The 18,825-nt window shown below is 34.4% G+C and overlaps 1 protein-coding gene and 1 long non-coding RNA gene across 2 annotated transcripts; one reads left to right on the forward strand and one right to left on the reverse strand.

The window, feature by feature from the left end:
* LOC138317781 (sulfite oxidase-like) lies at positions 1–11,933 on the forward strand. Its single transcript, XM_069259672.1, has 3 exons — positions 1–336; positions 7,311–8,852; positions 9,758–11,933. Exons 1-2 carry the CDS (start codon positions 123–125, stop codon positions 8,828–8,830), a joined length of 1,734 nt encoding a protein of 577 aa, XP_069115773.1. The 5' UTR covers positions 1–122; the 3' UTR covers positions 8,831–8,852; positions 9,758–11,933.
* Positions 11,934–12,647: 714 nt separating this feature from the next.
* LOC138317783 (uncharacterized) lies at positions 12,648–18,651 on the reverse strand. Its single transcript, XR_011207802.1, has 4 exons — positions 18,463–18,651; positions 16,691–16,827; positions 13,622–13,723; positions 12,648–13,227 (listed from the first exon to the last, which is right to left on the reverse strand). It is a non-coding gene; the product is annotated as an uncharacterized lncRNA (long non-coding RNA).
* Between the last annotated feature and the right edge of the window lie 174 nt (positions 18,652–18,825).

The following is an 18,825-nucleotide window of genomic DNA, read 5'->3' on the forward strand; positions in this document are numbered from 1 at the left end:
GCGTTTGGTAGAAAGGGTGGAATTAGGTCAGATTGTAACGTTGTTGCTTGTGTTTACAGGATCGCACACACCTAGAATTTCTAAGGTACGAGTGTTGGGCATCAGGCAGGGACATTGAAATAATGTCAACGTTTAGAATTCTGAGGCTGGGGTTAAGGAAATCTACAGTACCCGTATACTCAAGCGGAGGTCGTTTTCATCCTATTGCTGCTGTTGCTGCCAACAAGGATGCAAACTCGTCGTTTGTGACAAGGCCTTTTTCAACGTCATCAGATTACGGACAGTCCCGTTACTGGAGATCGGCAGCTTTCTTTGGTACTGCTGCTGGACTCGTCGGTAAGTTGCCGCATGATATAGGTCTTTGATATGATAATTAACAGTTGAAATTGAAATGTTCAATTACAGTCAATGTGCATCAATCAATAGATAATAATCAAGGATTTACTTTTTAGATTATATGTACATGTATGTGTCCTTCATTAACTGTTACAAGTTATTCTGTAGTTGCACATTAAAAAAAGAGCCCAAGAAAAAAAATCAACAGAAACATTTACTGTACAATAGGCCTATAAAATGCAGAACAAAAGTACGTATTAAGCATTATAATTTATAATTGTTTGCTCATGGATATAAGCCTCTAGCTATATTAATGTTACACGTTCAGTTGTACACCATGTTTAGTGACCCCTGCATCACTTAAGTATCAAGGATGCAGCACTTGGAAGAATACAGTGTAATATATGGTTAGCCATGAAAGCTGCATAAACATATATTTGTCTACCTATAAAAATGTAGTTAAATATTTCATTTATTTAGTTAAGTAACTCTGCACAACTGCACCATGCATTAATTTACAGAAGTTGTATTATGATATGCAGTGAAATCCTACTGAATATCCTAAATTTTAGTGAACCAAGACTCCACAACCCCCAACCCCCCCCCCCAACAAAAAAAAAAAAAAGAATAAAAAAATATATACCACACAATGTAGCTAGACATCCTTGGTTCAGCATTATGATGATCATCCTATAAAGTGTGATTACTAATTATAAACAAGTTCAATGATCTGGAAAGATAGCACAAAAGTATTCATTCCTGTCCACCTATGTAAATCACTAATATATATATATATAATCTATACATCAAAAGCAAAATATATTATCTTTATGATATATACATATATACTGCTTTATTTGTCATAAATTGTACAGATCATGTAAGAGAATAGTGTTCATACTGATAAAGGCAATGATATCATGTACATACATGTACAATGTACATATACAGCTATAGCTATATATATAGTAAATATGAGGAACAAACAGAATGTGATAAATATAACAGTATAAAAGCTTTAAGATATATGTTACATGTACATACAGGTGTTCCTGATATACATGTATCGGAGTGTTTTATCTGTATATGATGAGGATAAAAAAACGTACCTTGAACTGTTTACTAACACTTAAGATTCCATAGGTGACAAGTGCCTTATCAGGTAAAAAACATCTTAGATATCTTTTACAGTAAAACTCATAGATATTTGCTTTAATTAGCTTTTACAGAACTTTTCAGTGAATTTTCGTAACAAATCTTTGCATTCCTTTTATTTCTAAAGTTATATACCCGGTATATTAAATCCTGGTAGTCAGCTAGGGGTAATTATTGGACTGTTAGTGCAGGCTTGCTGTTGATATATATAGATGTACTGCAATACTATCAGATTAAATTACTTATCATATTGCATTTGCATTAAGTCAAAATAGTGTAATGCAATATTGTATCAGTGCTCCAGATAATTTTTCGATGGGTACGTGGGTAATTAATTGTGCTCGCTCTTTTGGAAAGGGAGGAGTAAAACTCAGACTTCTGTGCGAAATCAAAACTTAACAGAGATATGTTGGAAAAAGTTATTTGGGTATAATTATTGTATAAATTAAGTATTTCTAATCAATGACAAGCCAATAATTGTGCAAATGTCTATCTGGAACAAGAGCACAGCTAGTTGATGCAGACTCTTGAGCATGACTTGAATTTGTTTGATTTTACTAAATTTCTTCTGATTTTATTTGTAGATGTAAGTGCTCATAATAATGTGTTGGGTATAATATGTATTTATATAAATATATATGTATATTGTATAAGGGTAATCAGAACCTGCAGGTTCATACAATTTTTAGGGGTAATTGGGAGATTTTAATGGGTATGTTACCTGTACACGTGTACTCGTCTTAAAGATGCACCACCGCCGACAGAGCATAAATGATATTCATCGTTTGAACAATAATTAGTGGTTAATCGTGTATACATAAGTCTAATTAACACAAAAAATAATATGAAATAATTAATTATGCCTTTGGGTCATACACAATTAGTACTTTATTCCATATATATAGGATATAGTGCCAGGGAATTTTTTCGGGATGCAATTAATTTTTTATTTTTTTTTAAATTTTAATTTGAAGTAAAATCATATTTTATTTAATTAGAAGCTCAAACTTTTCAACGATGGTAATGGTGTAAAGTAAGTAACTTTTGAAACTGAAGAAAATACTAAATCGTCTGCTGCTGTTTTAAATAGTGAAAAAATACCATTTGTCATGATCAGCGGTGGAGCATCTTTAATAAACTGCAGAAGGCTGAACCATAGTTTTTGTTATGTTGACTATGCATGGCCATATCAAAAGGCCATGGAAATTCATCTTGAATTTCTACCAGTTTGGGTTTGTTGGGACATCATGTATATGCACTTCATAGAATCATGGTTAGAGATGATTTTTCTTACTTTAATTAGGACTTGTGTAAGTTAAGGGTTATGTATGGATTTTGCAGCAATTATTTTAACGAGAGATACAGAAATATTATGTACAATTCTATTTGAATCATAAAAACAATAGACTGAATATCTATATATTGTGTTGCTTGCAGTAAATGCTGCATATTTATATACATTGTAATTACATATTTATGGTACATGTATACAATATGTACATGATGTATATACTTGCTAGTAAACACAGCTGCCAACTGGGCAGAATTTATTTGGGACAATAATAAGGCTATATATTGTATCAGTGACCTTGGAATGGTGACACCAAACAACCTAATTTGTTTGTCCATCTCTGTGATATTTGCTGACTTACAAATAAGTTTAGTAGTCACGTTCACATTACCGTATTTGCTCTATGAAGCGTCTTGTCTCTATATATATCAGTATACCAGAAATGAACTCTTCTTTAGATGTTACAAAGCAAAAAGCATTTTTGTTGAATTACAAATTACAGCTTATATAATAAATACTTTAATTTTAGGCCATTCAATAATTTTCTATAATTCATAATAAAAGTATGGGTAATGATTTTATTGATTTTGATGAGAAATGTATTCATGAACAACGGACATTAAAGTTCAATTTTAGAGTTAAATGAGATGATTAATATTTCTTTTTTGTAACACAATTAAGTTTTGCTGACCTTGTACATACGTGTCACGTTCACATTTACTGTATCTGCTCCAATGTTTATAAGCACTTGTGTCTCCCAGACTTGGTAGTCACGTTCACATGTGCGTAACTGGACATTTAAATTTGTATGTATCTGTTCCAATAAGCACTCGTACCAGGTGGCTGACTTGGTAAACACAAAACAGGCAGTCCTTTTTTTCACAGATGCTTCGCATTGATATTGAGAATAATGCTTATAATATAATTTGAATAACTCAGTGAGATACTACTTAGGCATTGATTTTCATATGTTTACTTGTTATTACAATTAGGTAAACAAATCAAGATGTGGCACATTGATAACAAGTATTTGAATGTCATTACGCTATAATCTTATTCAATGTAACATAAAAAATATGTAATTACAACTACATGTTCAATAACATTTGCAAATTGTTTTGCAAAATTTATTTTTCTTTTACTCATAATTTAATTTTGTCGATCTTTATTTAAATAAATATTATTATAAAATGATATTGTAATCTTTAGTTTGGAGGAAATAAAGACTATTTTTATTAGCCCATATAATCTAGTTTGGCCAATGTCACTTTTAGAATTTACTTGAAAAGTTTCTTCGTGTATATGTCGTCATTATACTCGACGTGCAGACCATTCAGTCTATGCAATAATAACGTTAATATAAACTTTTAATCGGTAGAAATTAAATTATTATTATTATTATTATTATCTTAATTTCCTCCAAAATGAAGAGTATATAATGATAATACAAATGTATATGAAAAAAAACCCATATGATAACAGCATGAGATAATATGTACAAAATTTGAGAGATAATAGGGGAAAATACAGAACATGGTTATTGTAAATCAGAGAAAAAGAGAAGAGGGCACAATTCTCTCGGATATTTCTATATCAAATTATTTTCAATATTTATATATATTCATAAACGAGTAAGTTTTAATCAGTTACATAAACGAATTGAACATCTTTCTAAAATTGTACACGCATGTCAATCTGAATTGTTCTATATTATAACATTCCAATGTATAGTCCAAGGGACCTCCTAATAATACATGTATTAGCTCAAAATCTGAGAGGGAGTATAAATATGAAATAAAATCTACATTTGTGATTGATACAATTGAACATATGAAATCATTTCTTATTTGTTCAGTTAATGAACAATTCAAAACAATATGACTAACAATATCAGTGTAAAAGTGTCCACAATATTGACATAATATTACAGAATTTTCTAAACGTACAGACACAATCATTTTCATAATATATCTTACATTTTCAAGGCAATTTGGATGACGTAGAACTAGTTTCCAAAGGTAATGGGGTTTTAAACAATCATGTAATGATAAGAATCGTGTGAATTCTGCGTCATTTGACATTCTCAATTTCCAGGCATTTGTTTCATACATAGTTACAGATTTGTGGACTAATGCCTTCCAACAATATCTGGAAGGAAAAGATCCATCATCGAAAAATTTTAAGACATATTCATATAAGTTGTATTTCTTAAGTATTTTGGTAATGTCTGGAATAAAACCTTTTTGAACATACGTAGTCACATTATTTAAAAAATATCTCACATTGAAAATTCTAAAAATCAAATTTGTTCTTTTCATTCTGCAAACTCTGCCTAGGAACAATAGTTTTTTAATATCTATATAAGCCTCAATAGAGGTCCAACCTATTAGTGAAGTACACATATCTGTTCTAGTTCTTCTGTCAAACCCTTGTATAGACTTTATAATAAAATGTTGAGCCCTTTCAAGCATTAATAAATCAGGTTTTGATAACACCCAAAGCTCACACCCATATAGAGCAGAAGGATAAACTTTTATTTTGATAATTTTTGAAATAGTAAGGGGGTTCAGGGCACACTGGTGTGCACCAGAACGTAGTAATGCAATAGTACCACTTTTCAACTTGTTACATGCCTGTTTAATCCTTTCAAAGGATTGATGTTTACTATTCATAATAAAACCAAGATGATTAGTTTCTAAAACTGGCTGACTTTGTAAACCCAAAACAGGCAGTCCTTTTTTTCACAGATGCTTTGCATTGATATTGAGAATAATTCTTATAATATAACTTGAATAACTCAGTGAGATACTACTTAGGCATTGATTTTCATATGTTTACTTGTTATTACAATTAGGTAAACAAATCAAGATGTGGCACATTGATAACAAGTATTTGAATGTCATTACGCTATAATCTTATTCAATGTAACATAAAAAATATGTAATTACAACTACATGTTCAATAACATTTGCAAATTGTTTTGCAAAATTTATTTTTCTTTTACTCATAATTTAATTTTGTCGATCTTTATTTAAATAAATATTATTATAAAATGATATTGTAATCTTTAGTTTGGAGGAAATAAAGACTATTTTTATTAGCCCATATAATCTAGTTTGGCCAATGTCACTTTTAGAATTTACTTGAAAAGTTTCTTCGTGTATATGTCGTCATTATACTCGACGTGCAGACCATTCAGTCTATGCAATAATAACGTTAATATAACCTTTAACCGGTAGAAATTAAATTATAAGGTAATGCTGTATATAAGCTAGTTTATAGATTACAACACACTAATGGAATGAAGTAAATGGATAAATGATTATTATCATAGCTCACTGTATGTGCCATATGGTGCAGTAATTTACGAAGATTTAAAAAAGAAATTGAAAATATGTGAAATCTACGTTTCCGGGAAAACATAAAAACTGCATTACCATCTAGATCTGGTAGAAAGTTTTTATCCTTTATACATTAATATAGAAACATGTACTGTATCAGAATAACACCATAACATGTCATGGTACAACATGTAAGTATAAGCGGTTTCATACACATATTTAAAAATATGGCAAGAATTATTATTTATGCTTTGTCAGCGTCAAAGCATCTTTAATTATTACTAGTTACATGTACATATATAAAGTGAATTTAAGAGACTTAAGGGTGCTCAATAATTACACGGGGAGTGATGCAGACCCTAGCATGACTCTTGATTTTTTATCTGTGGCATAAGTTTATAGATGAATATTTACATTTTCACTGCAGCCCTATTTTGTAACCTTACCAAACACACTTGCCAATTACCATTTCAGACATTATTGAGTACCAGAAGTCGGTATAAAGTCATTGCTTTTTTAACAAAATCGTTCGTTAACCCCACAGCAATGTAGAATTTAAACTGCATAAGATAATCATGAAAGCAGCTGACTGGATACTAATAGCATGAAGTTATGTTTACTTAAAAAATTAACATTATTGTTTGGTCAAGCTTACTCACAGTCCTTGCCAGCCATTTTTTTCAACTTTTGCGATATCTGTATTTATCAGTCTATAAACTGCCATCCTCATATTATGACATCATTATCATGGATTACGAAAGATGGCTGGTCAAATGGCTGTTCTGTCTTTGATAATGAATTCTTTATTCATTATAGATGCAAAATATCTTAGGATTTCATCATAAAATTGTTATCAAATATAAATATAAGCATTCAATATCTTTCAGTTGGCATTCATAGTCAATATGAATGCCAACTGGACAGAGGCAAATTCAATTAGAAGCAATAGCACTAATTTGCAACTGTCTAGTTGGCATTCATATTGGCTATGAATGCCAACTTAAAGACATTCAATGCTTAAATAATCTTAGTTTCCTAGCTCATGGATTAGTAATTTGAAGTCATAGATACAAAAATAAACATGCAATGGACCACTATAGGTTATATACAACACAATATATAGAAGAAAGTATCTTGATGGTTACAAGTCTTTGGATTGTAAATGTTGTTTTTACTGACTGTTGTAGGTTTGACGTTATTCGCTAAGTCCCAGATTGATGCCCAGCTAGCTGCCTCCTCAGAGGAATTTGATGCTGGCTCTCTAATTCCTGGCCTCCCAACTTACTCTCTGGCAGATGTCAGCAAACATAATACGAAGGACACAAGGATCTGGATGACTTACAAAAATGGAGTTTATGATGTTACAGAATTTGTGGCCAACCATCCTGGAGGAAGTAAAATCCTCTTGGCAGCTGGTGGAGCCATGGACCCATTCTGGAACATGTACGCCGTGCATAAGAACAAAGAGGTGTTTGCCATGCTTGAAGAGCTTCGTATAGGAAACATCACTGAGGTCCCCAAAATAGAAGAACGTGATGCCAACAATCCATATGCTAATGATCCTAAACGACATCCGGCTTTAAGGCCAAGTTCTTCGACTCCTTTCAATGCTGAACCTCCTCTTCAGCTTCTTCCTGACAACTTTCTAACGCCAAACGATTTGTTCTTTGTACGCAATCACCTTCCTGTTCCAGATGTAGACCCAAAGACATACAAGTTAGAAGTTGGAATTGAAGGAGCTTCTCGGCAAAAGAATATCAACCTAAAGGATCTTAAAAGTAAATTTCAGAAAAAGTCTGTTGCTTCTATTGTCCAATGTGCTGGAAATCGTCGTAGTGAAATGGTTAAGGTGAAAGCAGTGAAGGGACTGAACTGGGGTGCAGCTGCCATAAGTAATGCAGAATGGGCTGGAGTTTGTCTTGATGACCTCCTGAAGTACTCTGGAATTGATATAGACACTGTGGATTGTGATCATATCATTTTTGACGGCTTGGATCATGACCCGACAGGTTCAACATATGGAGCGTCTATTCCCATTGAACTAGCTCGACGGTTAAAGAAAGATATTATTGTCGCTTATGAGATGAACGGAGAGGATATTCCCCGTGACCATGGTTATCCCGTGAGGATCATCCTTCCAGGAATCGTTGGAGCTAGACAGGTGAAATGGCTGTGCAAGATAACACTGTCAAAAAAGGAAAGTGATTGTCACTGGCAACAGAAGGATTACAAAGGCTTTCATGCATCTATAGACTGGCATAATGTTGATTTCAGTACTGTTCCTGCCATTCAGGAACTTCCAGTCAACAGCGCCATCTGTGAGCCAGTGAATGGAGCCAGTCTAGAAGAGGGTTCAACTGAAGTAACAGTAAAAGGATATGCCTGGAGCGGTGGTGGACGAGGAATTGTGAGAGTTGATGTGACAACAGATGGAGGAAAGACATGGCATTCCGCAGAACTCAAACGCCCAGAACAACCATTGTACAAGACATATGCATGGACACTATGGGAAGCAACAGTTCCACTGCCAGCTAACAAAAAGGATGTTGAGATTCAATGTAAAGCTGTTGACTCATCCTACAATGTACAGCCTGACAATGTGGACGGTATCTGGAACCTTAGGGGTGTCCTGAGTAATGCATGGTTCAAGGTCAATGTCCAGGTGCCAGGGGAGCAGGAACCAAAGAAAAAGTCGTCTTGGTGGTAAACATCCGCAGTAAACATCAAAGGTAAAACCCAGAGGTTATATAATCATACAGAGCAAATTACATCACAGAGGCTAAGTTATTTATGCTGTGTCACTGGGATCAATCCAGACAGGTTACGTTATATAATTACAAAGTTTATTATATAAAGGTCACACCATTGAGGTAACAACATGAAGGTCAAACCACAATATTCAAAGTGTAAAGGTCACGCCATTGAATTCTTGATAATGCCAAACAACTGAAAACAACGTACATGTATACAAACACCACAACACAGAGATCAAAATGTGAAGGTCAAACCTCAGAGGTCAATTATTCCCTTGTTCATGATAAATCAAAGATATCAAGTCGGAAGATCAAGTGATCCCAAGAGTATAACAAATTGGCTTGGAATTCCAATGAGATCCTAGCTAGATGTATATAGTGTGATCTTGGAGAAAAATGTATTGGTGGGTGTGATACATATATTCTTTTGTTTATTACCTTCATGTATTTGTTGGGGGACAAAATCTCAATGATGAACCTTTTACTTAATTATCTCAATGAATACCTTTAATCCATCTTGCACCATTCACCACTTGTTTAAAAAGAAAACCTCTGGTGGTTCACTTTGATGGTTTAAACTTGAATGACCTATTTGTTAGCAGAAGATATCTAGATAGAAGTCTTTGACGATATTCTGAAGTAATTTACAAAACATTAATTGAAATCTAGTAATTTTTCAATCAAATTACATGTAAGTAATTTTGATAAGCAATTCAAATTCAGTTGCAATTATGGTTATAAATTACCGGTAGTTTCAGATACCAGTAAATTGATAACAACTGTAACACTAATATTGTATAATGGATTTTGATGAGGATAAGGATACCATTGTCAATGTTAATTACGAATGGTGTTTAGATGATGATTGTTTAATGTTTCAGGGTGAACATTAAAGCTACACATGGCCTATTGGCAGAACTGTGTGAGTGGCCGGACTAAGAATGTGGTGATGAGGTTACCTACATTAGGATCAAGCCTTAATTACCATGCCAGTCGTGTGATTGTATTGTGATTGCTGTGGTAACAACACATATATTTTATAATTTTTCTTATTTCCTAAATCACGAAATTGTCGGCCAGCCAAAAAATATGTGCTCTGCCTCTAGTTGTGATTGGTCAAGTGAGAACTTGGAAGACTTTAATTTCTTAATGGATAATCATGATCAAAAACAAATAAAAGTTGGATGACAGGCTTATGTTGTAAGAGATAAGAAAATTATTTTCACATTCTATAAAAAGGAAATCTTTGTTTGATTTCGTGATCCTTATGTTGGATATATATTCTTTTCATTTTCGCTGATATGCACGTGACCGTCGTGTAACATTGCTAAATGTATCCTTCTGTTTGTTCTAGATAAAATTTTGTCAATAAAAATAGACACCTGTGAAAAGATATCGGCCAATTTCAACACTAAATACCTGACTGAAGTAACCCATCAGATTTAAGTGAAGTATTGTTACAATAATTCATTATAGTTAATGTTTTCATTGAAAAATTTTTGATGATTACTTAACCAGATTTAACAATGAAAGTTTTGGGTTTCAGTAATGATACAGCCATATGAGAATCAAATTTTATTTTATTATTTTGTGTGTGTGTGTGTGTGTGTGTGTGTGAGAATGGGTATCTGAAGTCCATACATATTTTTAGACAGGATTGATATCTATACAAACGAGCCTTTTACCAATATTATTTTGTTCTTTTAGTTTGATTTGTGCTTTGTTTCCTGTTTTATGTACAGGCGTTTGGCTCTATAAACATTTTTCTCTATATATGTAATACTCTGTCCTGTCCTTGACACAGTATTACATGTACATATATATAGCAAGAAAAATGATGATTTATCACCACTAATATGGTCTGTAGTGTAAAAGAAATGTTAAATACTGCTGGCATAATAACCAATTAATACCTTTGCTTTATCTTTACTTATTACAAAATCTAAATATATTAATGCCCGGGGCATTTTCGTTCTTGCATTGTTTCTGATGATGCTTTTATTTATGACTGTACATTGATTGTACATAATGTACATGTCTATTGTCAAGCTATTTGTACATTATATATATATGTAAGCGCAGGCCTAAGGGCATCCTCGATACTCCAGGGGTGAAGAGATCGTAAGTGATCAGAACCCCTTGAGTATCGAGGAAGGCCTAATTAGGGTAATCCCCCAATGCATGTTACATTTTCCATGCTTAAAATGCTCTTAATATATTACATGAAGTGTGGAAAACAAAAGATGTGGTGAGGTATTTTGTTATAGTCAAATGACAATCATGTACATGAATATTGAATTTATCCTAAATGCTTTCAGTATTATGGTTTCATAGATGTCAGATGTGTTGATCGTCCTTTGGACAACTGTCTATATAAGTTACATCAGTCATATGATGAAGACGTTTTGTAGGCTTGAAAAACAAAAAACAAAAGCCTTGCATTCAGTCTTAAACGAAATCAAATCAAGGCAATTTTGGTAAATTATTAAAGTTTATTTGAGGCCAAAATTGACAGGGTGAAAACTTTGGCATCATTTGATTTTTTAAGTCAAGGTTGTACATGTACATAGCCATTTACTTTATAAAGATCATTAATGAAACTGGTCGTTTTAAATTAATATTATTTTTACTGAAAATAAGAAGTTAGACTGATGGCTGTTCTTGGACTTTTATGTTTTCTTTTCTTTTTTAATGTATTTACAGTATATTGCATCTACCTGGAATTTGACGAACAAGCACTGATTAATATTTTTTTTTAAATGATATATTAACGTGAATGTACTTTAAATAGTATATACTGTACAATATATTATTACCGAGCAAATGGTTATATTGAAAGTTGTGACGGATATTTTAAAGTACATTCACTGGGTTTGTATTTGAGAGGTTGTTTACGTGTATGTTGTGTTTAGATGTGTATCTAAGATCGAATTACATTTATTATCTTCATTACGCTGAGTAATATTTTGTGGTTTACCATGCATATTTAAGAAATTAAAATTTCCTATTTACCATATGCATGTAAATACAAATTAAATAAAAAGTGCTATCATTTGATGCAGTGTTACATTTTCAATTTATCATCTCGTCTTGGACTATTGGTTGATGACCGACAACATCATCTCGGAATCAATTAGCACAACAGCATTCTTTACTTATATACATGTACATTGTATGCTGTAAACCAAAGATGGCATGCAATTACGACCATCTCAGGCTAACTTTTCGAAGACTGTTGATCACTGCATTATGGTAATTATAAGCCACCCGCGTATGCGTTATATTATTGATTGTACACTATAGTCAACTTTGTCATTGAGATGCCAGCATCATGCCATCATGTGTTGTGGAAGACCGTGCTGTAACTCTTGACAATGGAACTCCGGCTTTTCAAAGTGCTATCTCACTGAAGCTAGAGACACAAGCACACCCTGACACATCGTGATCTGCGTGTTTTGGAGGTCAATGAATATATTGGTGTCCGACTTGTGTCGATTGGCAACGTCAGAATCCTCTAATCACAGCTACTGTATGAAATGGCGCCCACACAAACGATCACAATAACTGTTAAATATTTCGGACAATGAAGTGTGTCAAGAAATAAAACATTTTTAAAAACAACAGATCACTCGAATCAACGATTTATCATTATAAGTAAGGTGTGTTTCAACAAAATTACCACCCTGGGAAACCCAGTGTAATATCCCCTCTACATTCCGTAGGCTGACGTGGGTAACCGACGATGCAAAATTACAACAAGGCCCAATGTCACGGACTACAATTCGATATTTTATATATTTTTTTTCATAAAGCAAGGATTTATAAGTAAGACATATAAATCATTGATATAAAGCATGATTATGATCTAAACATTAAAAACAACTTTTTTTTCTCGTACATTATATATATGTAACTGTGATACAGCGAAAAATGCATTCTAAATTTTCTCGGGTTTCTATTCTTATATTCTCCCAAATATCCACTCTCTGCTGAATACAAAGTGCATGAATCTAGATTTATTTTGAATTGATGTTCACAGAAAAGTTTGAACTTAGTTTCATCTTTAACTTTATTGGCGTTGCACCTTGTGTTTATCAGATATCCCACCGGAAGTGGAATCTCTAGACATCTATCATCTAGGACTGCTGACGACCATTGCCACTGTCTTCCGTAAATACAAGCGTCTTTCTGTATGCTTTATTGAATCACCTTACGTCTTCAATCAAATTTCAGGAGAGAAAGTTTTGTCGAAACGTAATATCTCTTGACTCAATCCACTTCCCTTTTCAAATAGTCTTTGCCTCCACTTTCCTTCCATATTTTCAATCTGTATCTATACTTGGAGATTTTCCTGAAACAAGCAATGCTATTTTCAGCTTCTTTTTTTTATAGAATTATACATCAGATTAAAAGAAAAACCATATGAGGTAAAGACTAAATCCAAATAAAACATAAATTTAAACGGAATCGTTGAAGAAAACCACGACTAAAAATATATATTACAATTGTAATACTAAATATTCGATGTTTATGATACTGTGGATACTGGATATTGTTGTTATGGTAAAAAGACAAAACATTAATCTGTATGCTGCTATCAAATTGACAACGTAAATATTTGGGACACAACATTCCATATGTATTGTATTCTAATATGACGATATCAACAGGTGTAGGCATGTAAAAATCCAACAAGAAAATAAGCAATCAGATATAGGTTCGTTCATTTTAGCATCAACACATACCATTAAATGTATTTCTAGCTTCAATCACAGCATTTTATTGGATGCTATGACTCAATCAGTCTTATTTTTAGATTTTAGCCGTCGATCTGCTGGTAATTTCGGCTGAAACATAAAAAGAATATAACAATGTTACATTATAACGACTTTTCAGTTAAGTGTTCATTTCTGACGTCTAGCGCCAAATCCTGTATCGTGCTGCACTATCATACGGTGGGAAACCGTAAAATGCATTTGTTACAGTAGTCAACGGAACCAAAACCTTAATACATGTATTGACACAATGATTAACGAACAGGAAATATTTGTTGACTTCATATTTTCTCTGAGTTTAATATCGTCATGGTGACAGGTCTGTAACCCGTTTTACTCTGAGTGTATTCTCGTAATGGTGACAGGTCTGTGACCTGTTCTTACCCGAGTGTAATATCGTCATGGTGACAGGTCTGTAACCCGTACTTACTCTGAGTGTAATATTGTCATGGTGACAGGTCTGTAACCCGTGCTTACCTTGAGTGTAATATCGTCATGGTGACAGGTCTGTAACCCGTGCTTATCTTGAGTGTATTATCGTCATGATGACAAGTTTGTTATCCTGAGTGAAATATCGTCATGGTAACAGGTCTGTAACCCGTATACTTACCCTGAGTGTAATATCGTCATGGTGACAGATCTGTGATCCGTACTTTCGATTAGTGTAATATCGTCATGGTGACAGGTATGTAACCAGTGCTTACCATGAGTGTAATATCGTTCAGGTTTGTAATCCTGAGTGTAATATCGTCATGATGACAGGTTTGTAATCCTGAGTGTAATATCGTCATGGTGACAGGTCTATTACCCGTATACTTACCCTGAGTGTAATATCGTCATGGTGACAGGTCTGTAACCCGTTCTTACCCTGAGTGTAATATCGTCATGGTGACAGTTCTGTAACACGTATACTTACCCTGAGTGTGATATCGTCATGGTGACAGATCTGTGATCCGTACTTTCGATGAGTGTAATATCGTCATGGTGACAGGTCTGTAACCCGTGCTTACCTTTAGTGTAATATCGTCATGGTGACAGGTCTATAACCCGTTCCTACCATGGGTGTAATATCGTCATGGTGACATATCTGTGATATGTACCTACCATGAGTGTAATATCGTCATGGTGACAGGTCTGTAACCCGTACCTACCATGAGTGTAATATCGTCATGGTGACAGATCTGTGATATGTACCTACCATGAGTGTAATATCGTCATGGTGACAGATCTGTGATATGTACCTACTATGGGTGTAATATCGCCATGGTGACAGATCTGTGATATGTACCTACCATGAGTGTAATATCGTCATGGTGACAGATCTGTGATATGTACCTACCATGAGTGTAATATCGTCATGGTGACAGGTCTGTAACCCGTACCTACCATGAGTGTAATATCGTCATGGTGACAGATCTGTGATATGTACCTACCATGAGTGTAATATCGTCATGGTGACAGATCTGTGATATGTACCTACCATGAGTGTAATATCGTCATGGTGACAGATCTGTGATATGTACCTACCATGAGTGTAATATCGTCATGGTGACAGATCTGTGATATGTACCTACCATGAGTGTAATATCGTCATGGTGACAGGTCTGTAACCCGTACCTACCATGAGTGTTATATCGTCATGGTGACAGGTCTGTAACCCGTACCTACCATGAGTGTAATATCATCATGGTGACATATCTGTGATATGTACCTACCATGAGTGTAATATCGTCATGGTGACAGGTCTGTAACCCGTACCTACCATGATGTAATATTACCATGGTGACAGATCTGTGATATGTACCTACCATGATGTAATATCGTCATGGTAACAGGTCTGTAACCTGTATACTTACACTGAGTGTAATATCGTCATGGTGACAGTTCTGTAACCCGTACCTACCCTGAGTGTAATATTGTCATAGTGACAGATCTGTAACCCGTATCTACCATGAGTGTAATATCGTCATGGTGACAGATCTGTAACCCGTACTTACTTTGAGTGTAATATCGTCATGGTGACAGATCTCTAACCCGTACTTACTCTGAGTGTAATATCGTCATGGTGACAGATCTCTAACCCGTACTTACTCTGAGTGTAATATCGTCATGGTGACAGATCTCTAACCCGTACTTACTCAGAGTGTAATATCGCCATGGTGACAGATCTGTGATCCGTACTTTCGATGAGTGTAATATCGCCATAGTGACAGATCTGTTATCTGTAATGGCTCCCAGTGTAATATCGTCATGATGACAGGCCTGTAACCCGTACTTACCTTGAGTGTAATATCGTCATGGTGACAGGTTTGTAATCCTGAGTGTAATATCGTCATGGTGACAGGTCTATAACCCGTGCTTAACCTGAGTATAATATCGTCATGGTGACAGGTCTGTAACCCGTTCTTACTCTGAGTGTAATATCGTTATGGTGACAGGTTTTAATCCTGAGTGTAATATCGTCATGGTGACAGATATGTAACCCGTACTTACTCTGAGTGTAATATCGTCATGGTGACAGATATGTAACCCGTACTTACTCTGAGTGTAATATCGCCATGGTGACAGATCTGTGATCCGTACTTTCGATGAGTGTAATATCGCCATAGTGACAGATCTGTTATCTGTAATGGCTCCCAGTGTAATATCGTCATGATGACAGGCCTGTAACCCGTACTTACCTTGAGTGTAATATCGTCATGGTGACAGGTTTGTAATCCTGAGTGTAATATCGTCATGGTGACAGGTCTATAACCCGTGCTTAACCTGAGTATAATATCGTCATGGTGACAGGTCTGTAACCCGTTCTTACTCTGAGTGTAATATCGTTATGGTGACAGGTTTTAATCCTGAGTGTAATATCGTCATGGTGACAGATATGTAACCCGTACTTACTCTGAGTGTAATATCGTCATGGTGACAGATATGTAACCCGTACTTACTCTGAGTGTAATATCCGTCATGATGACAGGTCTGTAACCCGTACTTACTCTGAGTGTGATATCGTTATGTTGACAGTCCTGTAACCCGTATACTTACCCTCAGTGTTATATCCTCCCGGTGACAAGTTTGTCTTGTTGACATTATGACGATAGCAGGGATCACGAGGATCGTTACCACACCAACAACTATCAGAAGCCACAGGCTGATCTCACCAAAAGAGAAGCCGTCTGGATCTTTAAAATAAAAAAAATATGGTGTTAGCCTTCTATCATGTACATTATTAGATTATTAGTTATATGTTAGATTATAAAATATGTTAGGCCATTGTTTTTTTTTCTGTTTTGCGTCCGCATGCTGGTAGGTTTTAGGTCTCTTGCGTGAAAAAACAAACTCAAATATTTTTTCCGAACTGGGCAATAAAAGGGGTGTGTAACAGGGTAAGTAATGTTTTCTACATTTCCATAGATATATATCTATAAAATGAAAACCCTTTTCTAAATTTGATCGTTTGAAATGAAATAACTTATTTTTGTAGAAAAATATACAAAATCAGTATCAAATTAAACCCCCAAAAACTTTAATTCCTTAGTAAAACATTGTGTTTATTTTTCTTTATTTTCTTGTGTGTGTTTTTTCGTCTTGCTGGCTGGTAGGTTCAAGAAAATCAAAATGACGCAAAACAGAGAAAAAACACAATCATGGCCTTACCACAAGCCCCCAACCCCTGGGTCGGCGCTCTTGAGTTCAACCCATAGATGTCGAGCATAAATTGCCAGGTACTAACCGCTGTCGGTGGGTTTTATGTACAATTGAATGTACTCCAGTTTTACTCCTCGATCAAACCTGGTACGTTCTTATAAATGAGCCTGGCGGTTAAAAGAGCATAAAACATAATATGCAAACTATAGTGGCATCAAAGATTTCCCGCTTGTATTGAAAATGAATTCTTTTCTATTCCACACATATAGAATGTGTAAACATTTACATGATGAACACCGCGATAAAAGTTATATATTGTGTATTCGTTTATGAAACATTTAATAAAATACGTGAACATAGTACTTGTAGAATTAGAATTTTTTTGATTTATGATCTAGATCCCTAAAGCGTCTAGATCCAAATTTATATAAACTGCAACTATATAGCTAATTGTCAGACCCCCATGTGCATGTGCTGAAATTCTAATTTACGGCTGTTTCCCGGGCCGGCAGCGTTTAAGCATATTTAATCAGTTTGCTACAGTCATCAAAATACACTAATATAAATTTTCTTGCATACTTTCTGTGTTGTATTTACCGTGTAATTTACGATGAGACTTAGTTTAAGCACGGGCGTTTGGTTCTATATATATATATATATGTATATATATAGATATATATTATACTGATGAATCTCATCTACATATTATACGCACAGTATACTATACGTGTATGTGCAAATTACAGAGTCGAAAAATACATAAATATAGTACATAGATGTATGCATTTTAAAGGTTAGCGCTAGCGCTGCTTTCCACCCTCGATATATTATGGGTTACTATAACTTCTGTTACATAACAAAATGATAATAGACGGTCTTTGCGTGTTTGCATTACACACACTTGTACACCTCTAAATCATGTAAAATTAATTATGAATAATAATAATTAAGTTATATAAAACTATTCCCTAATTTTCATATGCTGTTTGGATTAACATTATCATTAATAATCATATTAATTATATGCTGCACTCATCATTCTTCGTTTTTGTCCGACCGTGCCCATTCCTGCCAGTAGTCTTATCCGAGTGACAGCAAGAACTTACTTCCGGGTCAAAAAGAGTAGGCTATTTATGGTAAACTGAAACCATGTCTTTTTAGCCACTTACTCGTGTCGATATCTGCTGAAGACATGCGTGCTCCTTTTTCATTACTTGACCCCAGACCTCACAAATAAAAGTATGCTTGGAGATTTTACCGAAACATTTTAAATCCTTGGTTATGGAAGAAATCTCTGGTTAGGGCAAGTTAACAAGTACCGGAATAAACAACAACGAGAAAGAAACTGACGCATGCTCCACGATGTGAAACAAACCAACTGTAACGCTGTTATTTTTAATCTGATAGCGTTATCACTGCTGCAATTGACTGAAATGCTGAAGATATCACATGGTAACCCAGTCGACGGATTTTATAAAAAGGGAATACATTTTATTTTTATATGCTACACAACTTCCGGTTAGTCAAGACAA

Source organism: Argopecten irradians, chromosome 3 (genome assembly GCF_041381155.1).
Source record: "Argopecten irradians isolate NY chromosome 3, Ai_NY, whole genome shotgun sequence".
Classification (NCBI taxonomy): Eukaryota; Metazoa; Mollusca; class Bivalvia; order Pectinida; family Pectinidae; genus Argopecten; species Argopecten irradians.

Coding starts and splice junctions, on each gene's coding strand:
- LOC138317781 (XM_069259672.1), top strand. CDS start 123: ATGTCAACGTTTAGAATTCTGAGGCTGGGGTTAAGGAAATCTACAGTA. Junction 337..7,310: donor TACTGCTGCTGGACTCGTCG/GTAAGTTGCCGC, acceptor TGACTGTTGTAG/GTTTGACGTTATTCGCTAAG.